Below are 12,611 nucleotides of genomic sequence, written 5' to 3' on the forward strand. Positions count from 1 at the left end.
GCCAAGTGGGCTGTCACTCTAGAGACAAAAGTGACAGCCCGCTCAGCCAATCACAGGCTATGGTGCTGCCCCGTCCTAGTCAGCCTGTGATTGGCTGGCAGGGCCTTCACTACAGAAGTTGCTGGGACGGGACCAGGAGACACCAGGTGACCGCAGACAACTGAGAATATGTTTATTTTTAAATTTATTTATTTTACATGAGCAGCGTCATCTTCCCAAACCCCTCTGAACTTTACAGAGAGTTGGGTTTGATAGTGAACCAAGCTTTTTGCAAAGTTCGAAACAAATCTGGGTTCAGGTGGCTCGGTTGGCTTCAGCCATAAAACCATAGCATATCTTTATTTCTCACATGGTAATATTGATGATTCGTTAACGTTTGACTTTTCTGATCCAATAGATCTGTATATAATACCCAGGACACTTCCATGTCTGTGGTTGTTTTCCTTTAGTTCTCATGACTCTTGCTTTCTTGTTACAGGAAGGGTCTTTGTCCACGAATGGGCTCACTTCCGATGGGGGGTCTTTGACGAATACAATTCCTTGTCACCATTCTACATTGATAATGGTGGTAATCCAGAAGCTACACGGTACAGAAACCTTTGTTACTTTTATTATGTACCAGTAGATAAGTTATCATCTGATTAACACATACACTAGTTACAGTAGTTGTCCCACTCCTCTGCTGTCAATCACAAAACTAAAAACACGATTAAGTCTGGGGCAATAAAAAATGTTCAGTATAGAGAGGGGGTAGGGGGAACATAGTTAAAAATCTATACTTACTGGTGCCTGTGCCCTCGCAGCACAGCACCCTGCTCCTGGATGGGAATCTCCATCTTTTCCCCCCCAAATTGTCATGACTCGGCTGATTGATGCCATGCTCACTCAGTGACTGGGGCAGGACACAGCTGCAGTCACTGATTGGCTGAGCGGGCTATCTTCTACCCTTTCCCACCGAGTTGTGACATATCGAGAAAAGAAGAGAAGATGGCATCTTCTGAGGCCAGTTTATGCAGCGGTATGAGCTTGGATGGTTTTAGATACCCACCCTCTAAAACAGGCCATAAATGTCGAAGGTCCAGAAACTGGGCTAGAGGACCTATAGGTTCTTTATTAATTCCCCCCGCCCCCCCCCCCCCCCCCCCGGCCGCAGTGTTATTTTCATTTTTGCTGGACTTCTCCTTTAAACTGCTAGGGAAGGGTGGGTGAAAGTGCTGGTGCCTACAGTGCCGGGCTCTGGTCCCTGGCTGCTTCCTGATCTGAGTGTGGTCCTTGGACGTGATGTGTTAGGTTCCCTTAGCCAGTCGGTGGCAGATGTGGGACATTGCTTCAGCCGCTGACTGTCTGAGTGGGTCTAGAACATTACGCCCAAAGGTTTGGCTCTAGACCAAGAAGCTGATGGGGGCGAGAGTGGACTGTGGGCGCCAGAGCTGGACCGGGGAGGTAAGTGCATGTTCTTTTTTTCACACCTCCCCTCCCTGGCAGTTTTGAAACAAAATGTTCATATCCGGAGATCTCCTTTAAGAAGGCTACAGTAAAACAGTATGGTAAGGCTTGGGTCACACATACTCTTCTATAAGCATGTGATGCACAAGAAATACAGTAGGTAGCCAAATGTTTGCCTCGGAAAAAACATGAAGTACAAAACACTAAAGATGAGCGAATACGATTTGATTGAGATGGTACTCGATTGAACATTGCGGTATTCGAAAGATTCGAATTCAATCGAATAGTGTGGCGAATACGCGGGAAACATTCGAAAGCCCTCCCATCGCAGTTGGCGCTTTTTTTTTTTTAATCCAATCACCATGCAGGGAGGCTGTGAGGGACCCTGGGAGTTGGATGGCTGAACCACATGACCTCAAATCTTTAATACTTGACTTTCATTTCTCGACCGTAGATGCGCTTTCAAACTAGCCAGGGAGAGATCTTGGAGCAGGGAGAGATAGGTTTTAGTAGCATTTTGGTCAGGCAGGATTACTACAGAACCCAAATGTCCTCTTCAGGGCTAAAATCCAGCGAAAAAGTCATCTCTGAATCCAAAGCTCTTCTCAGTGCTAAGACATAGATGATATAACAGCATCAGCAGGTGTATTCATTCCAGTACCCTGTGTGTACAACTGACTTATAGTGTCACTGGTTTAGCCCACTAAGGGCACGTTATACATATTGTTCCAGTAGCCCAGAAAAAGGCAAGTCATACATACATTCCAGTAGCCCACTAAGGGCACGTGATACATACTGTTCCAGTAACGTTCATACACGCGATACGCGCGAATAACATGACGCTCTACGGACGCACATTAGAATCATGTATGTAACGCTGCTTAAGAAATACGAACGAAATGTGTGAACATTGCCGTAAACGTTTGTAAAGCGTTCGCAAATATTTTTCCTTCGCAACTGCGGAGAGGCACGCTCGCCCTGATGTCCCAGTGTCATTCAGGAGGTGTTGGCATCATTTAGGGAGGTTTTATGGGGGACTTGGTGACCTCCAAGTAGTCGAATTTGGATTTCCAAGTGCCGAGAATTTTTTCCCCATAGACTATAATGGGAGAGAATATTCGTTCGAATAGTCGAATCTCGGTGACTATTCGGGTTCAAACCCACTTGGCGGGTCTGCAGCGAGTCTCCTTGCTGCGTTTTTGCAGGGAGACTCGCTGCAGATCCCGGCCCTATACTTTCATTAGCAGAGATGTACATCCCTGCTGCGATTTTGTCTGCAGCCCTCCCCATTAACCCCCTAGCCTCCGGACATTATACATTACCGGGTCCCCGTTCCTGCTTGCTTCGGGGCTCCCGGTGTCTTCACGGCCCGCCCGGCCAATCAGTGCGCTGCGGCGGGGCAGCGCACTGATTGGCCGGGCAGAACGTGCCGGGAGCCGCCGAAGCAAGCAGGAGCGGGGACCTGGTAATGTATATCCTGCCCGCCCTCCCTGCAGCCCCGATCGCCCCCGGCCGCATGATCGCCCCCCGCACCCCCCGGTCGTACGATCGCCCCTCGCACCCCCCGGCCGCATGATCGCCCCCCCCGCACCCTCCGGCCGCATGATCGCCCCCCGCACCCCCCGGCCGCACGATCGCCCCCTGCAGCCCCGATCGCCCCCGGCTGCATGATCGCCCCCCGCACCCCCCGGGGGATGCGGGGGGCGATCATGCGGCCGGGGGGTGCGGGGGGCGATCCTGCGGCCGGGGGGTGCGGGGGTGCGATCATGCGGCCGGGGGCTGGGGGCGATCGGGGCTGCAGGGGGGGCGGGCAGGATATACATTACCAGGTCCCCGCTCCTGCTTGCTTTGGCGGCTCCCGGCACGTTCTGCCCGGCCAATCTGTGCGCTGCCCTGCCGCAGCGCACTGATTGGCCAGGCGGGCTGTGAAGACACCGGGAGCCCCGAAGCAAGCAGGAACGGGGACCCGGTAATGTATAATGTCCGGAGGCTAGGGGGTTAATGGGGAGGGCTGCAGACAAAATCTCAGCAGGGATGTACATGCTGCGAGTTTCTCTGCTAATGAAAGTATAGGGCCGGGATCTGCAGCGAGTCTCACTGCAGATCCGGCAAGTGGGTTTGTACCCTTCAAGTCGAATATTTCACTATTTGCTCATCTCTACAAAACACCACAAAATGTAAATTCAAACATTTTAAGTAAATTCAACATTTTAAATGTTTGCAGTTCCCTGAAGACTAATATGATTTAAAATAAGTAAATCTGGGTCAGTGAAATTACTTTAATCCACAAAGTCTAAGAAGTCAGATCTTGTTTTCCTTGCACATGTAGTATTAGGCCTTCTCTGTACCCTCATATAGAAGTTCAGTCCCTTTGTACACCCATAAAGTAGTTGGGCCCCCTTTATGCTGCCATATGGTAATAAGGTCTCCTTCTGTGCCCCCATATAGTAGTTAGGTTCCTTCTGTGCCTTCACAGAGTAGTAAGGTACCCTCTGTGCATTTACATAGCAGTTAGGCCTCTCTGTGCATCCATATAGTAGTTAGGCCCCACACAGTAGGTAAGTCCCCAGTATAGTAATAAAGCTTCCCCTGTGCATCCATATAGTAGGTAGGGCCCCTCTGTACATCCATATGATAGTAAGACTTCCTGTGCTCCCACATAGTATAAGGCCCCTCTTTGCCTCCACATAGTAGATTCCTGGTTTCAACGGGTGCTGATGCCTGCCCTGACTGTGTCTATGGGCACCGGCGTTGCAGGAATAGTGGTCGCTGCCTCGAACTAATGCGATGCCCTGGCCCCTGGGGGCCACTTCCGCAGTGCTGGTGTTATGAGCGGGCAATGACCGAGGCAGCTGCAGGGGTTATACTTGTCACGGTATAGGCCTGAGGGCAGCACAGCTGTAGGGCCGGTCTGAGGAATCTGCGGGTGATGATGGGCATGCGATTCTTCGCTGCACTTAGTCAGGGCACCAGTTAGTGGACACCAATGCCAGGGTTCAGTAACAGCGGTTTTATTATAGATGAAGTAACTAGTAGCAACAGTTCTGTCCGGATGCAACCGGGTATATAGCAGGCTTTGACAAATAAAGCAGGAGTGGTGCTGCATAGGCTGTGAGAATACGTGCCGGATGATGGGAGTAGGAGTATGAGAGAAATAGCGTTGCTGGGTGGATTAGCTTGAGAATAATACTTGCTGTGAATCCTTGCAGCGATGAGGAGAGATAACGGAATGACACCCAGATGAGAGAGAAGAATCCGGTCACTTGAGCAGGCAGATACAGCCGAAGACTTGAATACAGCAGCAGAATCAGTCACTCTTCTTATGGTGAAAAGGCTGCAGAGAAGAAGCCCAACTCCTCTGAGGCAGGAGAGGGACGACACACATCCTCCTTGCTTGGGAGCAGGGGGAAGACTCACTTGTTAGGAGGAAGTGGGAGGTCACATGGTTGCTCCTGGCCAGAGCTAGTCGGCCATTGGAGGAACCATGGTTACAGGTCACGTGATCAACAGCCTTGCATACCACTGTACACTGTAATAATATACAGGAATACATGACAATACACATGAAAATGCACAATACCAGAGAATACTAGGGGAAAACCAGCAGCAGTTGCAGTGCAAACACTTACCAGAACAGGCATTGACACAGCAAGAGAAATGGCCATAATAGGAGTAGTAGTCTGCATGTTCTGGGACACTGCATACCTCCCTAGCAAATTTGAGCCGACCTCGGCGAATCTAGAAGGCAGCAAACATGAATAGACTGGACAATCAAACAACAGGAATGAATGATGAGAGTGAGTGTGATGAGGTGTGTGTTTCCCACGCCCAAGGCACAGGTGAGAAGAGAGAGAGGATGAGAAACCCTAGTGGCAGGACTTCACCTAGGGGTGCCTAACGTACTCTGGCGACCAGGTAGCTAGTGCGTGAACCATCTGACGTGTAAGCCAGGACAACTTAACTGCTGGCGGGTGACCCTCCATATTCCAGCCAGTTAGACAGTAGGTTTTCTGTTAAATGTGTTACCCTACTGGAGGAGAACGTGAAGACCTGTGTACTATCTTGGCGTGTCTGAGTAGTGTCTTGGATACCTGAAAGAGAATAGAACAAAATAATAAAAGCAAACATACATGGGGGCCCCTTACATACCGGTCAATCATACAACACAATTACTCAATAGGCCAAACACACGAAAAGATATCCAAGGTGCAATATGTATGGACCAGTGTGAATATTAGGTAAGACTATGTGTGATAACTACTGTGTTGGGACAAGACAGAGGTGAACAAATACTGGAAACACAAGGAAGGGAAACACAAGGGACAACAAATACTGCGAGGTCTTGAGGAGAACTGGCTCACATGACTCTGAATGAAACCTGAGAGAAATGTTAATGAAAATCTGAGAAAAAATCTGCATACAAACTGGCTCAACTAAATCTTTCCAGCTATAGATATGATAATATAGACAATAATGAGACTGGATGAGAAAATACACTCCTACATAAACTGGACTTTCTCTGAGGTATATATACATACTGACTTCTCTTACTCAGAGGAGGAGCTATCTGACTTAGACACTGGAAAATATACTGTTTTACAAAAGAGGCGCTCTACTCTGAGGCAATCTATGTAACCTTGTGCTTACTCAGAGGAGGAAATACAAAGACTTCGATAACACTGGAATGCAATAGTACAATAAGTGCAATAATGAAATAAGTGCAATAATACCCTGTGTGGAACACACAATCACAGGAAAGTGCATTAGGAAGGAATGGGTTAAGTGTCTCTGTTAGGTAGAGTCTCTTTTAGGCAATTAGACATCGTCCATGTAAAAGGCTCTGGGACAGGCACTAGAGAACCTTTTGTTATTGTAAGTGTCCATCAGCTCATGGCTGGTTAGTACAGGGAACTTGGTCAGGAGGACCAGGCACGAACCTTGAACGTTGCATACACTAGAATGGTGAAACAGTTAAGGACTCTGGTCTCTGTAGCGAAGTGGAGGAATTCCTCTGGTAGAGCGCTCAGACCGTCTCAGCGGAGGATCCTCTTCAACAGTGATTGGTGCAGGTACAGGTGGAAGATCACGCCCAGTGTCTGGTTGTAGAGCTGGAGTTGTTGGAGGCACAATTGGAAGTGGAGGGGCCACTGGAATGTGTACAGGGACCGCTGGATAGCCTATGGCCATGAGGAACGGTTCAACTTGGAACATTTCTTCCAGAGAGAGAGGTTTAGCTGGAGCTGCTGGGGGAGCCGGAGGTGTGGATGCAGGTACCGGACACGGTGCTGTAAGGCCCTGTAGGTCCTCCTTAGTGCAACGTTTTATCCTATTCCGGTGCACCGTCTGCGGGGCTAGCCCTGGTTTTTTTACTTCATACACATCAGTCTCTGGGTAAGGGATAGAAGAGATGACGTAGGGCTCAGGCTCCCAAAGGCTTTCAAGTTTGTGAGAGCGATGATATTTCTTTAGCCAAACTTTATCTCCCACTTGTAGTGGTGTGGCATTCGCCCTTTGGTTGTAGGCATCCTCTTGGCGCTGCTGAGCTTCCCCCATCCTCCGGTCAACAATTTCCCGGGCATCCTGGATTCTCCTCTGATGCTCCCGAACCCAGTCAGTTTCAGGTAGGGGGTTGAAGGTGTCAGGAGCTTGGACTCCCAGAGCACGGTCCTGAGGAAGTTGGCCTTGGCGGCCGAACATCAGGTAGAACGGGGAGTAGCCAGTGGAACAATGAGTGGTATTGTTATAGATCTCCACTAGTTCATCCAACAAGTGGGGCCACTCTACTCTCTTCGTCACTGAAGCCGTTCGGAGCATGTTGATAAAGACCTGGTTAACTTTTTCACACAGACCATTCCCTTGAGGGTGATAGGCCGTGGTACGGAGCTTCTTACATTCATGGTAGGCACACAGCTCCTGGAAAAGTTGCGACTCGAAGGCCGGTCCCCGGTCCGTCAGCAGAGACTCTGGGCACCCATAGTGCTTTACATACTCCTTGTAAAAAGTAAGGGCGGTGGTCTTGGCGGTCAAGTCCCTGACAGGTACCACGACTACCCACTTGGAGTAATGGTCGACCATGGTGAGGGCGTAGGTATACCCGCATCTTGTAGGGGCCAGCTTCACATGGTCCAGGGCGACTAGCTGATTCGGCCGGTGGGAGGTGATTGGATGCAAAGGGGCCCTGACTTCTCTTCCCCCAGCTTTGGAGATATTACAGGCAGGGCACTCGGCACACCAGTTCTCGATGTCAGCCCTCATCCCGATCCAGTAGAACCGCTGTCGGATAGTGGCCTCCGTCTTGTGTACCCCGAAATGACCGGACCGGTCATGGTAGGCATCTAGCACCATCTTAGCGTCTCGTCGGGGAATGAGGATCTGGTGGCACCTCTCCCCGGAGACCGGGTCAAGAGAGTTCCGCAGGATCAGTCCCTTCTGTAGGAAGAGCCTCTTTCTTTGCCTCCAGAGTCGCCTTAGCTCGACATCAGGATAGGGCCTCTTTATCCGCATGGGGACCCGACCAGTAGAGAGGTAGTCATAGATCTCCCCCAGGATGCGGGACTCTTCCTGGATGGTCTGCCACCTGGCCAAGTCTTGCGGGGCCCTAGGTGGAGGCGAAGGCGTTTCAGGCCTAGCTGCATCAATAGCACTCTGGGTAGCGAACCTTTGGTAGAAGGGAGGCATTTCTACATCTTCCCAATCGCTGTCCTCTGGGGCCTCTTCGCCCTTGGGTAGTCGGGACAGGAGGTCTGCATTGACATTAGCCTTGCCACTGCGGTACTTAATTTCAAACTGGAAATTGGCCAGTCGAGAAGCCCACCGCTGTTCCAGGGCGCCCAGCCGAGCAGTGTTGAGATGCGCCAACGGGTTGTTATCCGTATAGATGGTAACAGGGGTGGCAGCCAGGTAGTCCTTGAACTTTTCGGTGACGGCCCACACTAGGGCTAGTAACTCCAACTTGAAGGAGCTATAATTGTTGTCGTTCTTTTCAGCGCCCCGAAGACTCCGGCTGGCATAAGCTACAACTCTCTCTTGGCCATCTTGAACCTGGGACAGCACAGCTCCCAGGCCTTGGAAGCTGGCGTCCGTGTAGAGCCGGAAAGGAAGGTTATAGTCCGGGTAGGCCAGGATAGGAGGCGTAGTCAACAGGCGTTTCAGGGTTTGAAAGGCAATCTCCTGCCGTTCGGACCACTCGACGGGGAGCCGTCGGTTGTAGCTTTCTCGAGGGCAACCCCGGAGTAACTCATTGAGGGGCTCGGCCACTTGGGCAAAGTGGGGAATGAAGCGGCGGTAATAGCCGGCAAATCCCAGAAAACTTCTCACCTCCTTGACTGTCTTAGGGGTATCCCAGTGTTCCACAGCCGAGATCTTCTCTGGATCGGGTTGTATCCCCTCAGCACTCACAACATGCCCCAGATAGTTCACTTGGGGTTTGAGAAGGTGGCACTTGGAAGGCTTGATTTTCAGGCCGTGATCGATTAGGACCTGGAACACTTCAGCCAGATGATGGACGTGATCTTCGTAGGTACGTGAATAGACAATCACATCATCTAGGTAGAGCAGGACACTCTGAAAGTTGAGATGGCCGAGACACCTTTCCATCAACCGCTGGAAGGTAGCGGGGGCGTTGCACAGACCGAAGGGCATGCTGGTGAATTCAAAGAGCCCCATGGGGGTGGTGAAGGCCGTCTTCTCACGGTCTTCGGGTGCCATGGGCACCTGCCAGTACCCACTGGTGAGGTCCAAGGTGGAGAAGTAGGCGGCTGACCCCAAAGCAGCAATAGACTCTTCGATCCGGGGCAAAGGATAGGCATCCTTGTGGGTGATTGTGTTTATCTTCCTATAGTCCACGCAGAACCGGATGTTACCGTCTTTCTTTTTCACAAGGACAATAGGGGCAGCCCACGGACTCTGACTTTCTTGGATAACGTTAGAGTCTTTCATCTCCTTGAGCAGTTTCTTGACCTGCTGATAGTTGGCAGGGGGGATTGGCCGATGTTTCTCTTTGATAGGCAAATGGTCCCCAGTGTTGATCCGATGCTGGACCAGATTGGTCTTTCCGAAATCGAGAGAGTGTTTGCTGAAGGCCTCGTGATACCTTTTGGCCACCTTGAGGATGCCGTGGAGGTATTCAAGTGGGGTATTGGCATCGCCAATATGGAGCTCGTCCCACCAAGGGGCGAGAGCCCTGTTTGAGTCCCTTTGAGTGCCACGGATGGATCTCTGATAGGCAATGGTCTCCTCACAGACGATGTCCTCAGGATCGAGTTGGTATAGCATGGCCACGGTGGTGAACTTGGGTAGGTCAGCTGGGGAGTCTCCAAGGTTCACCAGACGGACAGGGACCTGACCATTGGAGACGGTCACCAGGCTTCTAGCGGCCCTGACAAGAGGTTGCCCCTCAATTTCAATAGCATCCAGAAGGGCCACATAGTCAGCATTGTTAAGGCCCGGACGGACCCTGCACCAGATGAGGAACTCACTGTTAGCTGGGATGATGATCGGACGAGCATCTCTAGTGCGGACACGGCAGATTTCTCCTCGAGGATTGGCAAACTTCCGCTGAGCGGTGAGCACTTTAATGGTCTTCTGGACGGCTTGCCTGTACTGAGGAGAAGCACAAGACATAGAGGCATTCAAGGCATCCAACACTTCAGTGAATACATGACGGATAATATTCATGCCTAATACCACGGTCCTACTATCTCCCTGAGCCTCAGTAACAATGATACCCTGACGTGCTAGCTCTTGCTTCCCTATGCAGACAGTGGGTTCCCAGTAACCTAGTTGCACAATAGGACGACCATTACTAGCAATAAGTTTCAGACGGTATTTCTCAACTGGACCTAGGGTTCTCAGATCCCAATGTTCTTCAAACACATGCCTCGGGATAGTGGTAACCTGGGAACCCGTATCTACCAGAGCCTCCAGGGGGACTCCGTCCACCCAGAGAGTCACATGCGGGCATTGTGGGAGGAACCTTGAGAACCACTGTGCTTCCTGCGGGCCTGGATCTCGACCTCCTGGGTATTGGCCCTCGGACCCAGGGGTAGCCCCGTTTAACTGATAGCATTGGGAGCGGTAGTGTCCATGTCGCCTACAGTGGCGGCAATAGGGGCGCTCAGGGGATCTAAGTCTCTGTGGAGGAGGCCGATCGGGAACTGCATACTCAGGGCAGGGGTCCTGTGGTGGTGGAGGTGTTGGATAGGCCCCTTGTAGCCCCCTTAGGGCTTGGCAGAGAGAGTCAACCACTTGCGTAAGGAGAGCAAGGATCGCTGGTGAGCTAGCCGGGATAGACTGTTGGGCAGCTTGTATAGCGGAAACCGGCGGAATCATATTGGGCACTGGAGGTGAGGGTATAGATCCCACCGGGTCCGGGCAATCTGAACCTGGAGTACAGCCGGCACAGGGATTGTCAATGCCAACCACCCTCAGAGCCAGAGTCTTGAAGTCCAGGAAAGGCATTGTAGGGTTTTGGGCAGCTAGCATACGCAGTTGGCTCTGGATGAGTCTAGAGTCCACCCCCTCTATGAAGCGGTCAGTGATCATACTCTCCACAGCCGAGGGGGCTATGGTATCAACCTGTCTCAGGGCCCGGTAGGCAGATTGGAGGGCTAGTGCATAGTCTCTGAGGGTCTCACCTGGCCTTTGTCGTCGGTCATAAAACTTAAGGCGGACCTCCGTGGGTGACTGTACCTCAAATTCTTTACTCAGCCGGGCCAGGATCTGTTGTACATTAGCTTTCTCCGTAGCTGGCCACGACCGCACCTCCTCTGCAGCGGGACCCTCAAGTTGTCCTAGCAGCAACTGCACCTGCTGAGTGGGAGAGAGTGAGACAAGTTCAAGGGTGCGGGAAATTTTTTCCTTGAAATCAGCCAACGTGTGGGGTTCCCCTTTATAACTAGGAAGATTGTTGGGCCCAATGAAGAACGGGACCGCTGCGGTAGCCATAGCAACGGGAGCCGCGGGAAGTCTTCGCCGGGCCATCGGCGGACTGCCGGACCCGTCAGAGTCACTGTGATGGCCGGTGGACATGATGAGGGGTTCTGGAAGAGAGCAGAGGTGAGGAGAGCTTGCGGGAACAGCAGGCACCGATAGGCAGGGTGTCCGGGACCGGAGAGGGATAGGGCGGAAGTCAGCACCAACACTTCCGGCGGTCCGGGCACAATCTCCTTCCCTCCTGCAACAGAGGCTTGGATACTGCAGGGCCGGGGCGGAGCTTGAGTGGAGCGCGCGCGCGCGAAGACAGTGCGTCACAAGCTGACTTGACCCCTTAGCAGGCCGCAGCGCGGCAATAGCAGAGTCTCTGAGGATGATGAGGGGTAGCAGTACAGTTCTGGGGACACTGACAGTTGGCACAACACAGTCTTCAATCCTGTTCGTGACGCCAAAAATGCGATGCCCTGGCCCCTGGGGGCCACTTCCGCAGTGCTGGTGTTATGAGCGGGCAATGACCGAGGCAGCTGCAGGGGTTATACTTGTCACGGTATAGGCCTGAGGGCAGCACAGCTGTAGGGCCGGTCTGAGGAATCTGCGGGTGATGATGGGCATGCGATTCTTCGCTGCACTTAGTCAGGGCACCAGTTAGTGGACACCAATGCCAGGGTTCAGTAACAGCGGTTTTATTATAGATGAAGTAACTAGTAGCAACAGTTCTGTCCGGATGCAACCGGGTATATAGCAGGCTTTGACAAATAAAGCAGGAGTGGTGCTGCATAGGCTGTGAGAATACGTGCCGGATGATGGGAGTAGGAGTATGAGAGAAATAGCGTTGCTGGGTGGATTAGCTTGAGAATAATACTTGCTGTGAATCCTTGCAGCGATGAGGAGAGATAACGGAATGACACCCAGATGAGAGAGAAGAATCCGGTCACTTGAGCAGGCAGATACAGCCGAAGACTTGAATACAGCAGCAGAATCAGTCACTCTTCTTATGGTGAAAAGGCTGCAGAGAAGAAGCCCAACTCCTCTGAGGCAGGAGAGGGACGACACACATCCTCCTTGCTTGGGAGCAGGGGGAAGACTCACTTGTTAGGAGGAAGTGGGAGGTCACATGGTTGCTCCTGGCCAGAGCTAGTCGGCCATTGGAGGAACCATGGTTACAGGTCACGTGATCAACAGCCTTGCATACCACTGTACACTGTAATAATATACAGGAATACATGACAATA

At 51.6% G+C, this 12,611-nt stretch overlaps 1 protein-coding gene across 1 annotated transcript in view; it reads left to right on the forward strand.

The window, feature by feature from the left end:
* LOC138789076 (calcium-activated chloride channel regulator 1-like) overlaps positions 1-12,611 on the forward strand; it is a 37,126-nt gene that overhangs the window by 7,339 nt on the left and 17,176 nt on the right. Inside the window, exon 4 of the mRNA XM_069967626.1 lies at positions 479-587. Within this exon, the coding sequence (XP_069823727.1) occupies positions 479-587 (109 nt within the window). The remainder of the gene's footprint in view (positions 1-478; positions 588-12,611) is intronic.

The sequence above is a fragment of the Dendropsophus ebraccatus genome, chromosome 4 (assembly GCF_027789765.1).
Source record: "Dendropsophus ebraccatus isolate aDenEbr1 chromosome 4, aDenEbr1.pat, whole genome shotgun sequence".
NCBI lineage: Eukaryota > Metazoa > Chordata > Amphibia > Anura > Hylidae > Dendropsophus > Dendropsophus ebraccatus.